Source organism: Acomys minous (assembly GCF_964271855.1).
Source record: "Acomys minous genome assembly, chromosome: 4".
Lineage (NCBI taxonomy): Eukaryota > Metazoa > Chordata > Mammalia > Rodentia > Muridae > Acomys > Acomys minous.
In genome coordinates, this window is record NC_140486.1 from 86,340,375 (window position 1) to 86,362,437 (window position 22,063).

General features: G+C 47.2%; 2 protein-coding genes and 1 long non-coding RNA gene across 9 annotated transcripts in view; 1 reads left to right on the top strand and 2 right to left on the bottom strand.

The window, feature by feature from the left end:
* The window catches only part of MPP4 (MAGUK p55 scaffold protein 4), a 40,560-nt gene extending 24,682 nt beyond the window's left edge, over window positions 1-15,878 (bottom strand). The window contains exons 1-8 of the mRNA XM_084778679.1: window positions 14,696-15,878; window positions 11,308-11,397; window positions 9,927-10,048; window positions 5,829-5,906; window positions 3,662-3,742; window positions 2,932-3,063; window positions 2,254-2,335; window positions 313-398 (exon numbers count right to left, since the gene is read on the bottom strand). Coding sequence (XP_084634805.1) covers window positions 313-398; window positions 2,254-2,335; window positions 2,932-3,063; window positions 3,662-3,742; window positions 5,829-5,906; window positions 9,927-10,048; window positions 11,308-11,383 — 657 coding nt within the window. The 5' untranslated portion in view covers window positions 11,384-11,397; window positions 14,696-15,878. The remainder of the gene's footprint in view (window positions 1-312; window positions 399-2,253; window positions 2,336-2,931; window positions 3,064-3,661; window positions 3,743-5,828; window positions 5,907-9,926; window positions 10,049-11,307; window positions 11,398-14,695) is intronic.
* A 524-nt stretch (window positions 15,879-16,402) lies between these two features.
* Window positions 16,403-22,063, bottom strand: part of ALS2 (alsin Rho guanine nucleotide exchange factor ALS2) — a 74,451-nt gene continuing 68,790 nt past the window's right edge. For all 7 annotated transcript variants that reach the window (XM_084778653.1, XM_084778657.1, XM_084778652.1 and 4 more), the window contains 4 exons: window positions 21,960-22,021; window positions 21,316-21,465; window positions 21,010-21,106; window positions 16,403-17,664 (listed from right to left, as the gene is read on the bottom strand). In XM_084778653.1, the coding sequence (XP_084634779.1) occupies window positions 17,626-17,664; window positions 21,010-21,106; window positions 21,316-21,465; window positions 21,960-22,021 (348 nt within the window). In that variant the 3' untranslated portion in view covers window positions 16,403-17,625. The remainder of the gene's footprint in view (window positions 17,665-21,009; window positions 21,107-21,315; window positions 21,466-21,959; window positions 22,022-22,063) is intronic.
* LOC311595739 lies at window positions 17,673-19,702 on the top strand. The gene is made up of 2 exons (XR_014778559.1): window positions 17,673-17,880; window positions 17,943-19,702. It is a non-coding gene; the product is annotated as an uncharacterized lncRNA (long non-coding RNA).

Here is a 22,063-nt window from a genome sequence, read left to right on the forward strand (position 1 = left end):
CTCTCCCCAGGCTCAATTTCCTACTGAGCACAGAGCATGAAAGACTTGGGTGGGGTTGAGGGGATGAGGGAGGGGTGAGGAGGTGAGGGGGTGAGGGGGTGGGGGGGACAGTTCTTAGCCTGGCCTAGAACTTCCGGGGGTAGGAGAGGTGGTTAACAGGAAACTTGATGAGTTACATGGCAGCAGACAAGGTCTAGGGCTAGAGATGGAAAGCCGCCGGAGGGACTCAAATGCCATCACATCATAGCACACACACTTTGGGGCACAGCATGGCACTAACTCACTAACAAAAGGCAGAGGTAGGACAGTTACCAGAATATGGACCACTTGCTCAGGCTCTAGCCCTTCTACTGAAATTCCATTAACTTCCACGAGTTTGTCTCCAGCGTACAGCAGCCCTAGGTAACAGGAACACAAACAGAGGGGCCCAGAGGAATAAAACAGAGGCTGCTATTTCAACCACAAGCTCATGACCCCAAACATGTTTGAACATTTTTAAATTAGAAAATAAAATGTGTACCACAACTTATACCCCCACAACTGTCTGTGAGCACCCCATTTCCTAACCAAGAGCGAATTGTTTGTTTTGCTACTTTGATGTAAAACGGATCCAAGTGCTGGCCATAAGAACACTAAGGGCGTCAGAGTGGCAGGTGAATGACTTGTGAAAAGGAGGAGGAGTAGGCTGTTCTTCAAAAGATGCAGTGTTGAAGCCGGGTGTGGTGGCGCACGCCTTTAATCCCAGCACTCGGGAGGCAGAGGCAGGCAGATCGTTGTGAGTTCAAGGCCAGCCTGGTCTACAGAGCAAGCTTAGGATTGCTAAGATAACACAGAGAAAGCCTGTTATGAAGAACAAAAAACAAACAAACAAACAAAAAGATGCAGTGTGGAGGAACTTGGTGGATAAGATGAAGCTTTGAACATGGTGTGGAGACACACATCTATAATGCCAGCTTCAGAGAGGTGGAAGCCAGGGATGGCAAGCTCAGGGTCACAGTTCAATGGTAGAGCACCTGCCTACCATGTGCAAAGCCTGAGTTTGGTCCCTAACCACACACACACACACATGCACACACACACATGCACACACGCATACACAAACACATTCACACATACATACAAACATACATGCATACACACATGTATACAGACAAAGCTAAAGCCCTTCATGTTTTAAAGCACTATCTAGGATGTTTGTACTCCAGAATACTGGATTGTGCATTTTAGTTTAAAAACTAGAGAGGAGAACTATTCGATTCCCAATACAAATAGAATTCAAATATCATCCCTGACACTGCTTGGGTAACCAAGAACCTGGGAGGAAATTGTCCATGGGCCTCGGGGAAAACCAAATATATAGTCTGCTAAAGGAAGAAGGCAATAAAAATGACGCCTATAGCCACACGTCAGTGTTGTGCTCAGCCATCATCAGAAAAGTTTCATCTTGCCATGGATGGGAACCATAGAGAGACCCACCACCACCGGGTAATGTGCCCAGGGGGCAAGGCTTTGAAGCGCGGTCTTAAGTGGGATTTCTCCATCAGGCCCCGCCCCTCAGGGCTGCTCAGGGAACCTAAGGAACCGGAGGCAGAAGCATAGTGTGAGCCAGAGGGAATGGATGACGCCAAGGAAACAGAATCTTCCAGGCACAAGAGATTTCAGAGAGCTGAGGCAGAAGCAGGATGACCATCCAGAGAGAAATTGAGGATGATGTTGGCCCATCGGGAAAGAGCCAAAGATGAAAAGATGAAAGAAGGGCCAGGGGACTTGCAAGGAGAGACTCCTTAGGATTTTCCAGGAGGGTGTCAGGGCGCCAGCCACATGCTCCCGGAGGCTGTGGGGACCAAGGACATGAGGCAGGTGTGAATGCACAGATATAAAAGGAAGATGTGCGTGGCAGGTGGAAAACACAAACAAGAGGCAGTTCAAGACGAACAAGAGCTCTGCCATTTTGGAAGCGGAAGAAGCTGGGTTCTTCCATCTGCAAAACGGCGTGATAATGCTTGCTTGGTTTGGGAGCCTTGAGAATGCTACCAAGAACGCATCCTTGTAGAGCCTAGCATGTAGGGCTCTCTAAACAAGGGTGCTGGAGTCCCTATGAACATCTGTTCCTTGATTCTTTACTACTCTAGCCAAGCGAAGGGGCAACTGAAGGCTATGACCTAAGTGCAGAAAGGGATTTCTGTGCCCCTGGAAAAGCCACAGACCCCAGTGTTCTCTGCGTCTCCCTTACATCTTGCCACCCCAGCTTACCGCTCCTCTCCACCAGCCCACCATGGATGACCCTGGCCACCAGGATGTCCCCTGTTATCTCGTGGCGCTTGATGGTAGCTCCCTGAGGAGAGAACACAACAGAGAATCAATTAAATTCTTACCAGCTTCCTAGTAGAACAAGAGAAAGATGTACTAGCCAGTGTACTAGAATTGAGTAAAATATATGAAGGGCAAATAAAATAAATAATACAGGTGTGGTGTTTTCACCATACTTTTTTTTTGTTTGTTTGTGGTTTTTTGTTTTTGTTTTTGTTTTTGTTTTTGAGACAGGGTTTCTTTGTGTGGCCTTGGCTGTCTTGGACTTGCTTTGTAGACCAGGCTGGCCTTGAACTCACAGCAATCCGACTGCCTCTGCCTCCCGAGTGCTGGGATTAAAGGTGTGTGCCACCACGCCTGGCATCAAAAAGGTTAATATCTTATATTCTCATAAAGAATAATAAATATAAATGTTTCAAAGTACTAAATATAAACCTTTCAAAGATGAAAACATTATGACCAGCAGTGTACTTGAGCCACAGGGAAAATTATACTATTATACCTCTATTTTTGCTTCAAGTGTGACGGAGACAAAATTGCCATTCAAGTAACTATTAGATATAACTTACATCGCAATGAACCCTGGTGTACCCCTAACAAAAGATAAAAGGATTTCCTTACCAGGGGCTGTTGGTTTTTCACCAAACAGACAATCCGCAGTGCCTCTTCACTGTCAGGGATGTTGTCTGGCAGCGGGGGGAGAAGGGGCTCAAAATCCTTCTGAGCCACTGTGTCATGAGTCCTGAGCAAAGCCTGGGGACAGAAAAGAAAAGGTGAGCACATGTCACATGCGGCACACGTGCATCCCAGAGATGGTGACTCCATATTGTGTAAGACACGTAGCCAGAAAACACCACACCTGCATGTCGGGCACAGTTCTAAGCAAATTCAATCAGTCACTTTGTGAGATAGGTATATTCATTGTCCCTTTTTTTTTTCTTTTATAGACGAGGAAACTAGAGGTCAGGAATACAGAGGTTAAAATTTTTTACAGTAATCTCTTTCAGAGAGATACCTTGGGGCTTAACAGGGTAAGAAGGAACTCATTGCTAGTTCAGTAGGCCTGGGCTCTGTCCCCAGCCGCCACATCACGCAGCTTACAATTGTTAAGTTCCAGGGGATCTGATGCCCTCTTCTGGCTTCTACAGGCAACTGCATACAAACTCACACAGGCACAAGCATATATGCAAATAAGTGTATATCCCAAATAATTTCATACACTGTATTCAAAATTTGAAATCTTTCCTATATGGGAGAAAGCATATAGATTATTTCTCTGTAGCCAGAAGGTACCCTGATGACTGCTCACAATTCTAGAGGGATCATTTCTTTTACCCTAATAATTACTTACCTTCCAGTGAGGGGCCTGGAGGACTTGTCTTAGCTCTTGGATCTCAGGGGAACTGGAGGCTTTGGGTAAGAGCTCCAAGACCTGATTCATGATGGGAAAAATACACAGTATAAAATATTTGAAGCCAAGTGGCTCACGCTTGCAATCCTAGCCCCTGAGAGCCTGAGATGTGAGGGTCACCAAAAGTCTGAGACTGGCCTGGCTATAAAGTGAGTTACAGACCACCCTGGCCTGCAGGTGAGATCTTGTTTCCAAAAGGCGAAATGAAATAAAATAAAATGCTTAAAATCTTCATTGCCTTGGGGCTGGAGAGATGGCTTGGGGTTATGAGAGCCTGCTGCTCTTTTAGAGGACCCATATCTGATTCCCTGCACCCCGACAGTCTGTGTAGCAAAGCCCTTTTCCTCTGGTATTGCTGACATGGCTCTTTATTAATATCAATGCATTATAAGAGCTGAGGCTGAGCTACAGGTGACCTCAGAATTCAGGCTTCATGAGAAGCTCCATTGGTTGATTAGAAAACGGGAATGCTGAGTTTTATTTAAAAGCATATCACTTTATCAGCGGGTTCTTGAGGCTTGCTGCAAATGTAAAATGGCTTGGGCTGAACTGTACCCCCTCTCCCAGAAGACGTGATGTCTTCCAAAGTATGACCGCTCGGCAGCCAGCTTCACTGCACACAGCCAGATAAAACACCTGGGCCACAGGCCTCACGACTGTGCACTGGGTTCCAAGCGAGCGAAATGCCATGTTATCCTGCGGACAACTTGGGACAGTCTGAACTGCTGATTGCTGGGGTGGGGTGGGGTGCAGTCTCTTCTTTCTTCTCCTCTGTCTCTGTCTCTGTCTCCCTCTCACCTCCCTCACTCCCCCCACTTCTGATTTCTTCTATGACTTTGAACACGTTTTAGAAATTGGACACTGTTTCAGTTGATAGTAGCATAGTTAACAGGCAGGCATAAATTGTCACTCCCTTAGGCAATAAATAAAACAGAGAAGACTGATTTCGTCTGATATAAAGAGTTAAGAGGGAAAATAAACCAAGGAAGTTGGCCAGGGAGTCTTAGGAAGGAACCCAAGTTTAAACAGGTGGCCAGGAAGAGCTCTTCCTGGAATGTGGCCTGTGACTGAGCGGAACAGGTGGCTCGTGAGTGGGTCAGGGGAGGGCATAGGCAAAGGATGCCACAGGAGGCTGCCAGCCATGACACCAACATGGTTGGAGCAGAAAGAACAGGTGGAAAAAAATAAGTGTGAAAGAAAGCCACCTGACAGGCCCCGTCATGCCCAGGTGTAAAGCCACCTGTCAGGCCCCATCATGCCCAGGTGTAAAGCCACCAGACAGGCCCCGTCATGCCCAGGAGTAGAACAACCTTGGTATTTTGTCCTGAGATGGGAGGTCATAAGAAGGACTGGGGCAGAGAAATGACATGGTCTGACATGCCTCTCTGTTGGAAGCAGGCACGGGGGAGCTAACGTGGAGCTGAGAGAGCTAGTGGAAGTGACAGCCAGCTACCTATGTGAGGCATGCTCATGGCTTCTTCTGCAGTGTGTTAGGAGGCACAGGACTGGTGAGAGTCCAGATGTGTTTGGAAGTGGAGCTGACAGGAGCGAACATCCAGACTGGGTGAGATGTGGGAGAAAGCATAGACTCACAGGTTACCCCCAGGATTCTGGCCTGGCAGTGGCACTGCAGTGACAGAGCTGCCATTAACAGAGACAGGAAAGGCCATGAGGGGGGTGAGCTGAAGGGGACATGTTGGGGGCATGCTAAGTTCCAGGTGGCCATCCAACTTTGAGTAAGATGGGGAGGAGGAAGCTGAGGAACAAAGTCTGGACTACAAACAGGATCCATGTTAGAAACTGGAGAATCATTTGTAATGTGACTCTTTACATAAGGTCAGTTGAATGTAAAAGACAGATGGGCAAAAAGGAAAGATGGTCATGTGCTAGAAATGTGTGCGCACATGCGTGTGTGTGTGTGTGTGTGTGTGTGTGTGTGTGTGTGTGTGTAATTTTGGAAAACATTTTTCTTTTTTATATTAAGTTCAATTAAGAACGTTTATTGCCCAAGTTTCCATAGAAGAAACCTCTATTCATTCAAATAAACACTAGAGGTCAGAGGACATCAGCGGGGGCTCTATGGCTCTTCTGGATGGAGCCAGCTTACCTCACAGGATAAGACCTGTGCATGGGTTGTAGCAGGAACCAGCTTCCTCTCTTTAAACTTCTGGAGGCAATCATAGACCTGCAGATGGGCGAAAGTGGGAGAACTATACGGAAGATGTGACCACCAACATTTGAAAGCAAAGGCTGTCACAGGAAGAAACAGCCGAGGCAACCCTAAGGCAGCAGTGCGAGGTTGCACTGTGTGAATTCTCCCCTGGAGGGCCCTGCACTTTAGAACCTTCCTTCACTTCTGCCTGCTACCAGGAGGCTAATAGCCCCAGAGCAAGTTCATTAATAAAAAGTATGCAAATGTTTCTCTTGTTAAAGTGAGGGAAGTAAAGGGAAGATTTCTGGGGTCGACACCAACAGGGCTCTACCTATACATAGTGCACGTGGGGCCTCTCAAGGGAGGGTCTGTGGGGTAGAGACCCCCTAGGACCTCTGTGATGGGCAACCATGCAGGCCATGAACTGTGTGGTTCATGGCCCACCAAGGGCCCTGAGGAAGAAGCCAGACATTCGAAGCATGCTCATCCACACTCTGATCTTTGAAGCCGGTCACTCCTCCTCCCTCAGGCAATCCTCCAGAGCAAATTCAACTGCGCAAACTCCAGTTTCGTCTCTCCTGGCCCCTGGGGACTCTTCCACATGGGATTAAGAATCATGCTGAGTAAGCACAAGTTGCCTGGCTTCACAGTGCTGCCTGTCACCTTATTTTGGGAATCAAATTTTTTTTTTTAACAGATGGAGAAAAGAGGTCCAAGAAGCAGCTTAGCCTTTCCCATCTGTGTGTGTGATGAGCATGTTTCCAGCTGTACAGAGGGCTGGTACTCAAGGGTATGTGGCGGTGATCTACGCTGGCTGATGGCTGTCGGGAGCACTAGGCACAAAGTACTTTTATAATGAAACCGAAACTCCCCAGTCATGGCGGGTGTTGGGTGAGGGCTGCGGTGGGATGGGGTGCAGGTGTGAAGGGCTCACTAGGCACAGTCTCCATAACAAGTTCCAGGCCAGCCAGGCCTAATAGTGAGATCCAAGAGCTCTAAAACAAGTGATGTGTCTTTGGTTATACAGAAGATGTTACCCCTTCAATTCTAAAGAATATAATATTGTCATGTATCGTAAGGCTGGCCATATTTCATGCTCAGTTCAAACACCCACGTCCCCAAAAATAACTTCAAAAGAATCTTTCTTAAGAACCCTTGTTCAGAACATCTCTGTATGGTGCATGCCTTTAATCCCAGCCCTTGGGAGGCAGAGGCCTGCAGGCAGATCTCTGAGTTCAAGGCCAGTCTGGTCTATAAGCAAGTTCCAGGACAGCCAGGGCTGCACAGAGAAACCCTGTCTCAAAAAACAAAACAAATAAAAGAAGGTTCTATGAGGGTAAGGAAAAGTTCCAACCAGAACTGTGCATAGTTTACTTTCTGATTAAAAAAGAGAGAGAGGAATGCTGTTTTGTCATGGTTTTTGAGACAGGGTTTTACTCGGTATCCCTGACTGTCACTGTGTAGACATGTGACTCACTTGTCTGATTCATGGAGACCCTTCTGCTTCCTGCCACCACGCTGGGCTACGATTGGCTTTTTATAAAAGCATTCTATTTGTCCAGACTTGTTGGACTTAAGGACAAAGGATATTGTGGGAAGCTGATATGGAGTTGTTGGTGGCCATTGTGGTGATTGGTTTGTGACACTAGGGGCCTTTGAAAAACTAAGTTGGGGACGGTAGAGAAAGGAGTAGACACAGTTTTACATGCCTAAATGCTTCTAAAGCTAACAGGGGTGTGTCTGTGTGTATTTCTGTCTCTCTGCGTGTATGTGTGTCTGCCTGTCTGCCTGCTTGTCCCCCCCTCCCCCCACTCCCCTCACCTCCCTCTCTCTCTCTTCTCTTCTCTTGCCTCCTTTTTTTGGAGACAGGGTCTCATTGATTCCAGGCTGTCTTCAGATTGACCTTGTAGCCATGGATGACCTTAAACTAATGACTATCCTACCACTATCTCCTGAGTGCTGGGATTACAGGGCTGCGTCATCTCGCCCACTATGGCAGTTTGAAGGAGAACGGCTCCCATAGCCTCATGTGTTTGAAGTTTAGTCACCAGGGAGCAGTATTTTGGGGCAAGGATTACAAGGTGTAACCTTGTTGGAGTGGGTGTAGCCTTGTTGGAGAAGGTGTGTTCCTGGGGTGGGCTTTGAGGTTTCAACTCCCATGGGACAGGCCCAGGGTCTCCTTCTCTGCCAGTTGCCTCCCGATCAGAATATAAAGCTCTCGGCTCCTGCTCCAGTGGCGTGCCCATCTGTTTGCCGTCATGAAGATGCTAGAATAATCCTTTAAAAACTGTAAGCAAGCCCCCTAGTTAAGTGCCTTCTTTATACGAGCTGCCTCGGTCATGGCGTCTCCTCACAGCAATAGAGCAGTGACTAACACACAGCAACGGGATCTAACGCACGGCTTTGCGCATGTCAGACAGGCACGTTACAGAGCTTGTCGTAGCACCAACAGTGATCCTTCGCCTCCCGTTACACCAAACGGGAGAGTGGAGGAGTCAAAAGTGGCAAAGATGCCACCCCATCACTCTCTGTCGGAGGAGGAGATTAGTGACAATGAGGCAGATAAAGAGAAAGAAGAAAAAATAAGAATGATGAGAGAAAAAAAAAAAGCCTGAGCTTAAAATGTGGGATCAGGTGAGGAAGGTGAAACTGGAAGGGGGGGGGGGGGAAGAACACTGAGGAGAAATACTTTGATCAGAAGAATTGAACAAGGCCAACCCCATTTGGACCAGAAACACTGATGACGTCACTCAGGAGGAATATGCGGAAATCTGTAAAAGCCTTGCCAATGACGGAGAAGACACTTAGACATCAAGCACTTCTCTGGAGAAGGCTAGATAGAATCCAGGACGCTGCTGTTTTCCTTGGCTAGCTCCCTTTGACCGCTTTGAGAACAAGAGGCATGACATCAAACTACGTCCGTCATGAGCTCACCACGGCCAGCCACAGTGAGGTGATACCCAAGAATCTCAATGTCAGCTGCAGCATGCTTGGTTCTGAGGACCTGCCCTTGAAGGCCTCCAAAACTGCTCCAGCTGAGCAAAATCTTGAAAGTCATCCTCAAAACACCTTGTGAAGAAGAACCTCGAGTGCTTGAAGGCAAATGAAAGCTACAAGAAATTGTATGAGGTAAACTCCGAGAATCCGAAAACTTGGAGTCTGCGAAGATTCCAGCCACCAATGGTGCTTCCCTGAGCTGCCACACCTCTCAGTCTGGAGAAGAGATGACCTCAGAGTCAGAGGATACGTTTGACATGAAGGAGCCTCAGAAGTCTGCATCACTGGTGAGGGCACCACGCCTGGCTAAGCGTGTGTTTTCACTCTGCTGCACTGTGATGAGCACCGGTGACTGCACAGTAAACACAGAGCCGTTCATGATGGCCCAGGCGCTATGAGGAAACTCTAACAAGATGATGTCATGGCCAAGAAGCACTCGGAAACCAACCCTGACCACCCAACTGTGGAGACACCACAAATGACTGGGACTGGCAAAATCAAGGACCTGGTGGCACGGCTGTTAGAAGTTGCACTTCTCCTTTCTGGCTTCTCACTTGAGGATCCTCAGAGCCACTCGAGCAGGGATCGCGGTGGGCCTGAGCACTGATGAAAAGGAGCGACAGTGGAGGAGTCCAGCATCTTACTTCAGGATGCTGCAAAAGCATCGCACACGGAAGCAGTTTAGAGTCCTCCTGGGAAGCCTGTGACTTGGCAGAGTTTTTCCCATGGCTCCTCAGGCAGCCATGACTGGCCTTGATTCACCACGGCTCTGCTGATGTTTTCTCCTCTCCTGTACTTGTATATGAAGATGGGGAAAATCCTCCCCTCCCTGACAGCAAGGTCGGACGTTATGAATTTGGGTTTTATGGAGGTTTTATTTTTCTTTCTCAAATTAAGAGCATGCAAAATAAAGAAGGTGTCATTTTGATTATTTTTTTAAAGCAAAGCAAAAAAAAAACACCCCGACACTTTTGGCATGCTTTTACAGAAACCCGGATGGACCGGACACTGGCTTTTGGCAGCCACAGCAAGCAAAGGCTTTGAGCACTCACTCACCTTTAGCAGGGCCTGCAGCCACGGGGAGTGGAGGAGGTCGTATAAGAGACACAGGCCACTCACGTCTCGGCTGTAGAAAAGACTCAGCTCCTGCAGCAGGAGCCGCAGGATTCCAGAGAGGCCTAGGGAAGGACAGAGGCCAGCTGGCGTGACTGGGGCAGCCGGAACTGCTGGGCTTGCTAGACACTCTGTACCAGTGGGGACAGCACTGGACTTAAGGCCTAAGGCTGGCTCTATACCCTGTCTCATCATTTATGTGACAAACTTTAGAAGACCAACGTGACTATGTGAAGAAAAACAAAAACAAAAACAAAAAACAAACAACAACAACAACAACAAACTCCTTTTGGCAAACTGCATATAAGCTAGCTTTCGCACAGGGCTGTGACTAACATTAGGTGAAATAGTGGTCATATGCAGACATGACACAGCATGAAAATAACGCAATTGCTTTTCCCTCTCCCACCTTAGCAGACGGGACTTTATCCCTGGACCATCCAGTTGTTTTCTGGACCTTCTTTCTCCATCTCAAACCAACACAGTTGGTTATTTTTGCCCTTTTCTGAAAAGATTTACTGAAAGTGTTACTGAAAACCTCTTCCATTAAGCTTCAGAGTTTTAAAAATTACATCGAGTTATTCGTGTGAGGCAGGGAGGAACGCATGCCACAGCGTTTAGGTGAGTGTCAGAAGTTGACTTGTGGGAGTTAGATCTCTCCTTTGACTCTGTGGGTCCCAGGGGTAGAACTGGGGTCAGTTGTGGCAGCCAGAGTCTTTATCCACTGAGCCATCTGGATGGCCCTCCCATTAGACTTTTTTTTTTTTTTACATTTTATGTGTGTGTACACATGTGTGTGTGCATGTGTGTGCATCTATGTGCATCTGTGTGTGTGTGTGCATGTGTGTAGATCAGAGGATAATTTGAGGGAGTTGGCTTTCTCCTTCTAACTCAGGTCACCAGCTCTAATGACAAGTACCTCACTCACTGAGCAGTTTTGCCACACACACCCCCATTAGATTTCCTAATATAAGTTTCAATATTCTACTGAGGAAAGGAAATACATACACAGTAAATCCTTGGCTTTTTTCATTATGAAAACCAAAAACAAACAAACAAACACCTCTTCCAAGTGTTACTCTGGATGTGAACATGCTGTGGAAGTTCTGGGTTTTCTATATAACGTGGTGGCCTGGTGGGGTTCCGACTCTCCGTGGCCGTGTCTCCCTTTCACTGACAGCTGTCCTCAGAGTCATCAATACTAGCGTGGTGGGCAAAGACGTAGACTAAGGCCCTGTAAGGATCACAGCAAGTCACCCTGTGTAGTTGGTCACGTGTTCAGATATTATAGATATTACTCTGCGTCTTCTCCGGTGACACGTACCATTCTCAGGATTGGGTGCTGTGGGAAGAGGCCTGTCCTGGTCCGTCGGCTCTGCTCCTCTGTCAGACTGTATCATCCTCCCTGCTGGAGCTTGGGAAGGGAAGTCAGGAATGGGAAGTGGGTCAACAGATGGCATGCGTCACTCGGCCACACCACCACACAGCGCTCAGCACGCTCGACTATATTTCCAACAGCAGTTATTCTGCAGGCCAACCACTGGGCCACGCACACTAGGACACATCAGATACACACCCCCTTGTCCTGGGACACTTCCTCTCCAAATCGGGTGCTACCAGCTGTATGAAAGAGAAAGCTATTATTCTGTAAGACAGTCCTCTGCTCTTCATTTTTCTAAAATAAATTCTTTTATATTGTGTTTACACACACACACACACACACACACACACACACACACACACACACACACACCCCTCAGTTCAGGTTTAGAGGTCCAAGGATGGCTTGCAGGGGTCAGTTCTCTCCTTTCACCATGTGGGCCATGGGGACCAATCTCAGGTTGACAGCCTTGATGGGGAGTGCCTTTAGGCACTGAGCCATCTCACCAGCCTCGCCGTCCTTTCATGATGTATTTACTTGCTTTCGATCTGTTTGCCTAGGTTAACTACCCACTGTTGGGTGCACAGAGCCCCACCTCCACCCCAGCCTGAATGCACACTGATGTTCCATTCTGTATGTTGGACACTGTAGCTTTTCCTGGATCTCACAGATCCCTCGCACAATCCCTATTAGAAGATGGGATGGAACTGTGTGATACAGATTACTGTATCTTCTGACCTAGAAACAATATAACAGTGATCTGGCTTTTTTTCCAGACAGCCTTCCTGGTCCACCCTATAACCTGTCTAAATCCTAGACAACAGTCCTTTGTAGATTTTGCATAGGTGCAAATCGTGGTAGCTCATTGTATCTTAACCCTTTCAGTTTCAACACTCTTTAGCATCCAACTTGAATTGCTTAATTTAATGTTTTTTAGAAAAGATTTATTTATCATATATACACAGTGTTTTGCTTGCATGTACACCAGAAGGGCACCAGATCTCATAGATGGTTATGAACCACCTGTGGTTGCTGGGAATCGAACTCAGGACCTTTGGAAGAGCAACCGGTGCTCTTAACATCTGAGCCACTTCTCCAGCCCCTAATTTAATGTTTCTAAAAAAGCATTGCTTTCAATATATTTACTCTCAGAAACCAGAAATCCAAACAGTGACCTAGTGGAGTAGAAGTTTCTGCATTGCTTATTTGGCAACTCAGAGGCAGAGGCAATCCAGGCTTAGTAGGTCAGACTCACGTACTGAGGTTGCAGGGACCTAGCAGCTCACTATCCCACCCCTGGGTGTACACACTCTCATCCACCTGCTCCGAGATGCCAGCATGGTGACATCCACATCCCATCTCCATTTCAGCAGCAAGGTGAAGACAGGGTTAAGACAACAGGCCAAAGGGAAGGTGGGATCTTCAGGAAAGCTTTAGAAGTTATTCTACATGATAAACAGTGTAGGTTCTGCACTACGCCTGCAGCAGTCCTGTGAGTGTTTCTCTGGACTTTCACGTCACTGGAGAAACAAACACAAATCAAGCCCAGAATGATCTGAACGTAGAACACGACGTTCCAAGTGGGGTACAGTGGCACATGCTCCCAGCACTTGGGAGGCAGAGGCACGTGGATCGCTGTGAATTTGAGGCCAGCCTGGTCTACAAAGTGAGTCCAGAAGAGCCAGGGCTACACAGAGAAACCCTGTCTCAAAAAATAAAACAAGCAACTCAACTTTTATTTTTATAATCACAAAATAGTTTGCAATTTTGAAACCACTGACTTTGAGGAGATGCTACCACCCGTAGTTAGAATTCTGCTTCAGTCTGCCTACCTGTGGTGTCATTGCCTACCTGCCATGAGGGTGTGGCCTTGCCCAGCATACAAAAGGACAGACCTGCTTCACCCCTCCCTCTCTTACCTCTTACCCCTTCTCTCTTCCTCTGTCTCTGTTCCCGTACCCCTCTCTCTGGGGTACCCTTCCCCTTTTTCCTTCTCTCCCCCCCCCATGCTCATTTAATAAATCTCATATAATCCAATATCTGATGTCTCATCTCTTATCATTATCTAATATTAAACATAAAAGCCATAATGGGGAGAATTAATTTAATTTATTGCACTCTAAATCTTACCAAGTAGTCTACCCCAACAGGACATAAGTGCTAATCCTGCTGTGACTCAGGGAATCACAACACACGACTGTTGCATTGTATCTGCGCCTGCATGCAAAGTTGCTGCATCCTTTCAGGGTTTTGTGTAGGTTCAACTGTGTGTTAAAGGCGACGTTTTCACATTCACACAGTATCTTATGATTGTGATTTTTTTTTTTCTGCATTTGTTTGTTTTTGGGTCCCATGTAGCCAATGCCAGCCTCAAACTTGTTATGTAGTCAAGATGAGCAGGTGCTCTTGAACTTCTCCGCCTCCTGTCTCTACCTCCCACATGCTGGGATCGCAGCCCTGTGTGACCACATCTGGTTTATGGGTGCTGGGGATTGAACCCTGGGCTTCACATACACTGGGCAAGCCTTCTACCAGCTGAGCTATTGCCCAGCGCTGTATTTTTCTTTAACTTGTCCTTTTTATTACTGGCTGGACATTATGTAGATTTAAAAAATAACCTTATAAGTGCCTTGGTTTGAGTTTCCCCAAAATCAAACAAAGGTAATCTATAGGGTAAGGAGGCAGGGAATATGAAAAAGCCATTGAAAGCTGTGCTATCAAAGCAAGTGGTCACAATGGATACCTGGAACTTGCGAATTATCCTGTAAGTCAGCTTTGGGCTTCGAGGTGGCTCAGCAGGGAGAGAAAGGCATTTGCTGCCGAGCTTGATCTTGAACCCACATGGTAGAAGGAGAGAACTGTTTTCAGTTGTTCTGTGACTTCCACAAGCAGCCTGTGGCTCTAAGGGCTCCCACAAACATACGAGCACGTACACACACACACACACACACACACACACACACACACACACACACACACACACGTAATTAAAATATTTTAAGTCAGTATTTCCTTCTGCTTAAAAAAAAAAAAAAGGAACAAATTGCTAATCAAAGTCCTGATCTCCTATCCATTATGTTTCTGTTAAAATACTTTCCAGTATGGAAATCCTGCAACCATGAGAAATAGCCTGCCGGCTTCCTCTGCATCAAAGGCCCTCAGAGACCATAGGACAAACACTCAGATTCCCAGAACTCTGTAACACCACACTGCTCCACACTTGAGATGGTCCTGTATGACTGTCAACCACTTTGAAATAGCCTACCCACGACCCTCAGTTGTATGTGACCCTGCTGCAGGAGGCTTCTTACAGGGGCAAGGAGTTTCTTACCTTCAAGGGTAGAAACGGACAGCGTCACTCCTGTCAAGAAAAGCAAGCAGGAAACGCCAGCCGGCCTCAGCTGCCAAAGTCACCTGATGCGCTAGATAAAAATCTCTGCACATCCTCTTTGATTTAATCCTGACCTTGCTGCCCAGTGGCTGAGCCACTCCTAAGCGTCCCCACCAGCCCCTGCTGCCCTCATCTGCCCTGTGCTCCACCCCACAGTTTCTCTCTCACACTGCCACCACATTCCACTTCAGGTCATTAATGTTTCTGCTGTTTCAGAGTAACAGACACATGAGCTTTTCCTTTCTGCTTTTCAAATCTTTTGTTGTTGCTTTGGGCTCTTGCTTGTTTGCTGTTTGTGTTTGGCTTTTTGGCTTTTGGGGGACAGTCTCATGTAGGCTAGGTGGCCTCAAACTTTGTGTGTAACCAAGGGTGACTGAACTTCTCCTCATCCCGCCTTTGCCTTCCTTTCAAGGGATGGGATTACAAAGGTGTGCCCCACAGCCATCTGAGGTTTTTAGTTTTCTTTTAAACTGCAGTTTTTCAAGTCTTAACGCAGAACTCAGCTCTGAAGGGTCACCTGTGCTAGGAAAGAATAGATGAGAATCAGGAAGCCTGGAGTTGGGGTCCCAGCTCAGACACAGAGCGGAACGCGGCTATTCATTGCTGAGGACGGGGAGAGCTGGGACTGACTGGCCTGTGAGGCTGCCGTGAGCGTCTGTGGAGATCTTCATTACCTGTTCACGGGTGCTGGGCATTTCTAGTCTGAGTCAGTGGCCTGGAGACTAGGATTTTATACACACACAACCTGAAGATTTATTGTTTTAAGACGCAACTCATTTGGGTGGGGGGAGGGATGGTGGCAGTTGTGGCGCACGCCTTTAATCCCAGCACTCGGGTGGCAGAGGCAGGTGGATCTCTGTGAGTTCAAGGCCAGCCTGGTCTTTAAAGTGAGTCCAGGACAGCCAAGGCTACACAGAGAAGCCCTGTCTTGAAAAACCAAAAACCAAACCAACAAACCAAAAACCCTCCCAAAAACAAAAACAAAAAATAATGCATGCAACCCAAAAAGTGTATAGAATGAAGAACATAAAGTGGTTGGACGGCGTCACTCAGGACCGGGCGAGAAGGATGAGCTGCAGTGTGCTAGCAGAGCCGTGATGGCATGCTCCGGTTCTAGTATCTGCGTTTTCATCCACTGCCACTATCATCCCCCCCCTCCTTTCCTCCCTCCCTCCCTCCCTCTTTCCCAGCTAGATGTTCAATTATTTTGTCTTTACTAGCCAAATGTGGCATTTGTGTGTTGGTCCACAAAGAGAGAAGTATCAGGCATGGAAAATGCTCAAAAGGAAGTGAGGTTGGTCCCTTCCCACAGGGTGCGGGCTCACCTGGCACAAGGCAGTGAGTGCAAGGATGGAAACAGTCTGAGGATGCGCGCTCTACCCTTCCCTAAAGAGAAACAAACATAACAAGTACCACATGCCTTTTATGCAAAGAAAGGCTTCCTTTAAGACTCTTGTCTCCTGTTACCAGGGTCAGAGCTAACTTGCTCTTTGTCAGCAAACAGGCTGCAGCTAAGTGAACTAAAACCCCAGGGGGCCCTGAGGTCAGAGTGTGGATTACACTGTGGACGAAGAAGTCCTGTGAGCTGAGCACCATTTAAAGCTGAGTCTGCCCGATGCCACCCCCTCTAGTCATAGAGCCACTTCATAGAGATGAGTGTCGTTTATTATGAAAACTGCTGCTATGCTACAGCCAACATTCCAAAACAGTACTTTAACAAATGCTTGTCTTGATTATAAAGTAGCTCATAAATCATGATCCTTTGCAAAAGTAACGGACACCTGCTGAGTCATTTCCCACGAATCAGGACACTGTGCTCAGCACGGAGCACAGCGGATGAGACGGGAGGAGCACCTGTGTTATCCAAACAGCTACAAGTGTCACTGCTACAGCATAAACCAGCAACCTAGAACAGGATGTCTGTAAAAAAGCAAACTGTGAAAATGTTGTGGCGTCACAATACTTTTGAGGTGGGAAATGCTGAAGTGAGTCTCTCTTTCCGTCCTGAGTTCAGGGTGAGGTACAGGGAAGACCTGCACACCGGGCTGGGGGCCGCTGCAGCTCCCTGCTTCCTCCCACACCTCCCAGTCTTCGGTCTCCCCACAAAGCTTGTGCTAGAAGCTCAGGGGCCTCCTGGGAAGAGTTTGCCTCGCACCAGTGAGGGTTGTAGCAGCTCAGTGTTTGCATTCCAGTGTATTCCTATGTTCGTTTAAATCAGGAGGCAGAAGATCCTGTTTGGACGCATTCCATGTTGGGACCAGGGTGTTGTAGTCACCCCATGGGCTCTTTCCCACCACAAATGCCCTGGCTTATAAAAGGTTAAAATGCAGTTTAAAACTTCTCCTGCCCCACCCCCAGCAAAGTAGCATGCTGCCCATGTGGCTGGAGAGGGTCTAGGAAGGCAAGGTATAGCTGGCTACCTCAGGTTCAAGTGAAACCTGCTCCTTGCCAAGGGATGTGGGGTAACCGCAAATGGATTTGGACAAACCAGGAACTGAAAGTCAGTACCAAGTTCCTGCCCATAGGCAGCTTTCTTGGAAAAAAATTCCTGTAACTTCATGAAGCTGAGTGCCTTCCCTATAGGGGAGGGAACTGGTTTCCTTTTCTAAGTAGGTGTGTGGACCTCAGCACAGGCCAAAGACTGTCTAGTCTGATTCCTATTTCCTTTTCCAGTCTCCATTTGAACGATACAGTATGTTTTCCACCCTGGGCTCAGGGCTCTAATTATTAGTAAGGCTCAGAAATCACAAGCAAGACAACGTAAAGGCCATTCCAGCGTCAACACGGTTCCTTTTTGCCACCGTCAGACGGTTCCAGATGGCATGGTAGCGTCCTCGGCAGATCATCCAGTTCTCAGGCTGCCAGCGACCCTAGTTAAGCTTCTCACGCTGGATCTGGTAGTAACATGCCTGGAAAAGGCAAAACAAATTCAAATCCTTTTTTTTAAAGACCAGGAAAAGAACACACCCGTATTAGATGGCCTCCCAGGTTCTTCTATCCAATGGCTGTGTCACCGAGCTGTAATTCACAAGAACAAATTTCCCATACTGCCCCTATGTCATCAGCTGTGCTCTAGTCTTTACTGGTTAGAGTGGGACACTCACTGGAGCCTGGGAAGTGAGAAGGCGACAAGGACAGCCATGCCCAGCGCTACTCAGACGCTCACTGGAGCGTGGGAAGTGAGAAGGCGACAAGGACAGCCATGCCCAGTGCTCCTCAGACGCTCCCTAGGCAAGGGACCCGAGCACACACAAGTCAGAGTTCCCAACACTGCATTTCTGAGAAGCGTCTTCAGTGATCCTGATGTGCTCGCGTGCTTAGGAATGACAAATTGCAATGAACGCCAGGCCAGGCTGATGCACGCACCCCACTCTTGATTTCTAGGGTAGATTCCAGGGAGCGGGATCCTGAGCCAAACACGCCAGCCTCTGCCACGTGAGTAAGAACCTCTAATAACCGTTCTTACAAGAGCAGCCTGGCCGCTGTCCACCAGTTGTCCGCACTGTGGGAAAGGGGCCTCCCTATAGACCCGCCAGCACCAGGCAGAGCCAGAACAGCTCTGCTGCCATCTGAGGCACGGGCTTCAGTCTCGACGTCTATGACTGTGGGTGAGTCTGAGCATCTGTCCTCAGTACATTTATTAATCTCCCCTTGGGACGCTTAAAGTTCTTCACAGAAATAGTGATAGAGTAATTTGTAGATGTGTTACTACCAGTTTAATCTTTAGTTTCTTCTCTTTTTCAGTTTATATAACAGAAATATTAATGTTAAAAAGTTTAAAAAGTTAACTCAGGCCACAACCTCATGTTCAGTTCTAAGGTTTCTGCCCATTTTAACAGGCTGGCCTTTGCTTTGCTCATCTTCTCTCTACAAATCCTTATACTTTCAACCTCAGCCTATCTCCAAAACTGCTACCAACTACAATAACACTTTTGAAAAAATCCATTTAATAAATAATTTTTATTTTCCAATTTTAGTTTGCATCTTTCATTTCTGATGTGAAAACTGTACTGCTGTATTGTCACTATGAACACTATCCTTTCCACGGGGGGCTGTCTAGTCATGTGACCATAGCACACTGCTTCATATTAAAAATGACAATTTATCACCTCACAGTGTAGGTCTGACTTGCCCTAATTTAACACATGGCCATGCTTTTAGAACTGACAACATGTATTCTAAAGGTCTTTAGTCTACACCGAGGCTATACAGACCCAGAAAGACAAATACAGTGTTTGCCTATACGTGGATGTTAGCTGTTAAGTGACTGACAAACAAGCTACAATCCACACAGCCACAGAGGAAGAGGCAAGGGGGAGGGAGGGTCTCCCTGGGAAGAGAAATAGAACAGTTGTGGGTAGATGGGGTGGGGAAGGACTGGGACGGGAGGATCAAGCAGGTAGGGGATGGAAGGGAGCGAGAAAGGGACATGGAGAAGGACAGCTAAAGCTAAGGGCCGTTTAAGAGTCATATAAAAACCTAATATAGCAGAAGGTTCCCCAAACATACATGTATGCAATTTAAATGAAACCATCAAATAATAGGGGGGAGGGAGGGAGGGAAAAGGAGGGGGGGAGACACACACCCAACTGGACATTTCTTGTCACCAAGTGAAGCTTCCAAAACCAGGAATGGGTTACATCTAACTGAACTCTTAGCCAAAGGGACACCCTTGGGAGCCCCCAAACAACTCAGGCTATTGCCAAGGCTATTGGCTACTCCTCACAAATGGATGGTAATGCGTTATGCTGAAGATAACACCTACATAAGCCACTGAACATGGACGGAGACATTGAGCTGGTGCCTAGCTGGAGCCCTCACCCCTGTGACTGGTGTTCAGGGCACTGGAAGGTACTCTGCATGCTACCAATGGAGAAAGACAGACACCAAACCCTACAAAGCCTTTAATCTACAAGAGTGACCCATATGTAAGATATGCTGGTGCAACAGTGGCATAAAGCTTGTGGGAGCAACCAACCAATATCTCATTTGAGTTAAGGCCCACTCCATGATACCCAATCCATACACAACATGGCCAAGAACCTGAGCCTACATAGGCCAGGGACCCAGGGGAAAACCAAATGCAACTGCTCTGCTAAAGGAATGTAGCAATAAAGTCTGTGGTTTGCTCAGCCATCATCAGAGAAGCTTCCTTCTGTAGCAGATGGGAACAAATACAGAGACCCACAGCCAGACAATGTGCAGAGAGTGAGAGACCTTGGAACACTAAGCCATAAAAGGGATGTCTCCATTAAATGCCTCCTTTCAGGGCTCCAGGAACTCTATAGAAGAGGAGGTAGAAAGCATCTAAGTGCCAGAGAGATGAAAGACACCAAGGAACGAAGGCCTTCTACACAGAACATTGACGATGCACATATAAACTCAGAGACTGAGGCAGCATGCACAGGCCTGCACTAGATGGGGTCCTAGAGCTGAAAGGAGAAGTGGTCACATGCCTCCATCCCTAACCCAGAGGCTGACTCCAATTGAGAGCCACTTGCCAAAGAAAAATCAGTTTTTTCCATGGCAGTCTCACAGGGAAAACAAACCACAACTAAGGGCAAGCCCCATGCCCAGAAGTAGATGGTCAACACAAAACAAATGCCATAGTATCACTGGAGGTTCTTTGTCTCATAATTTTATGTCACATCTTTTTAAAAACAAAACAAAAAAACAACAAAAACCTTACAGGTGATTTTTAATATGACCTTGGCCAAAGCTAGTAATATTATGGCTTCTGGCTTTGTGTTTTGATAGGATAGTGTGTGTGTGAACAAGTGTGTCTCTTCGTCTGTGTGTGTTTCTTGTGCTTTTCCTTGTTTGGTTGCTTTGGCATCCTCCAAGTTACCTGCTTTTTATTTATCTCATTGTATTTTATTATTATTCCTTGGAGGCCTGCTTGTTTTCTAATCAGAGATAGAAAAGGTGTGGATCCAGATGGGAGGGGGCTGGGGCCTGGAAGGAAGAGGCGAGGGAAGACCAGAATCATAATATACTGTGTGGAAAAAAATCTATCTCCAATAAAAGAAAAAGTCTACACTGAATGTTTCCATAAAGAAGAAAGCAAGTCAGGCATGGTGGCTCACACCTGCAGTTACAGTCCTTGGCAGGCAGATGATTAAGAGTGGCAGGTGAGCCTGGAAATAAAGCAACCCCCGCAAATAAACAAAGAAGAAAGTGCAGAAAAGTGGTTACCGAGTGATCTGTAACATGGTAGGACAGACTTACTAAGAGCTCTTCAGCGCTACACCCACCTTCAATGTGGTGAACATTATGCCTTGCTCTCCGTGCTGGAGATAGGGGTCCATCAGATCCTCAATGAGGTGAACTTCAGAGCCTAAATTCCGAATCCTGTCCCAGACAGAAAAAGATGGGAAGTTCACTCTGCTTGCAAATGGACCCTCCTTGTGAACCAACTGATGATGGCAGAGAAAGAATAGCTTAACCAAGTGAGATCCTGTTCTGGTGGTAGCATCCCACGATCATCAAGTCAAGAGAAGCAGACTTGGCAAACAGTGCCAGAATTAACAACAACAATGACGTCAGGAACAACTGGATACCTGGCCCGGAGCACCACATACAGGAAGACAGGGAACAAGTCATCCATGGACCAAAGGAAGTCCTCCTGCAGCGACGCCAGGACGCTCTGGGAGATCTCCTCAAAGGTCTGCTGGATGACTTTAAGTTTGTCTGATGGGGTAAATGTTGTGCTGTTGTGAAAACAAAGTGTAAAAAAGATATCCTATGATTTTCCTAATAAAGCCATCTCTTACTGGTTTTTAAAAAGCAGTCCCTCTTGGTTACATGCCCCAAATCAGATGCACGAGGCAACCACAGTGTGGAGGGGGTGGCCTGCGGTCCTGCAGCTGCCCGAGGCTCCCACAGGAGGAGCCTCACAGAGTGCTTCCTTTGACCCACTGGAGTCTGTTAATTTCCATTGGACATCAATAAATCTCCAGGCAGGCTCTCTACTCCTTGGCAAACACAGGAGCACTTTAGAGTAAAACAGGCCAAGTGTTTCCAGAGAGACTGTCTGAGCTTCACAAATAATTCTGACAACATTTAGGAGTAGAAAGGAAACTAGCATAGCAAGATCCTGTCTGGGGCACACGGAGAGAAAGGGGGAGGGGCGTGTGTTCTTCCTCCTCTCCCGGTGCGCTAACCACTGCTTACATTCGTGTGACTGTTCATCAAGAGGCACTACCTGATCTGCTGCAGACATTCCACTGCAGATGCAAAACAAGCGTCCCTTGTGGTCGGCAAAACCTGCAGAAGGAGAACGCACGTCAGAGAAGAGAGACATCCTCG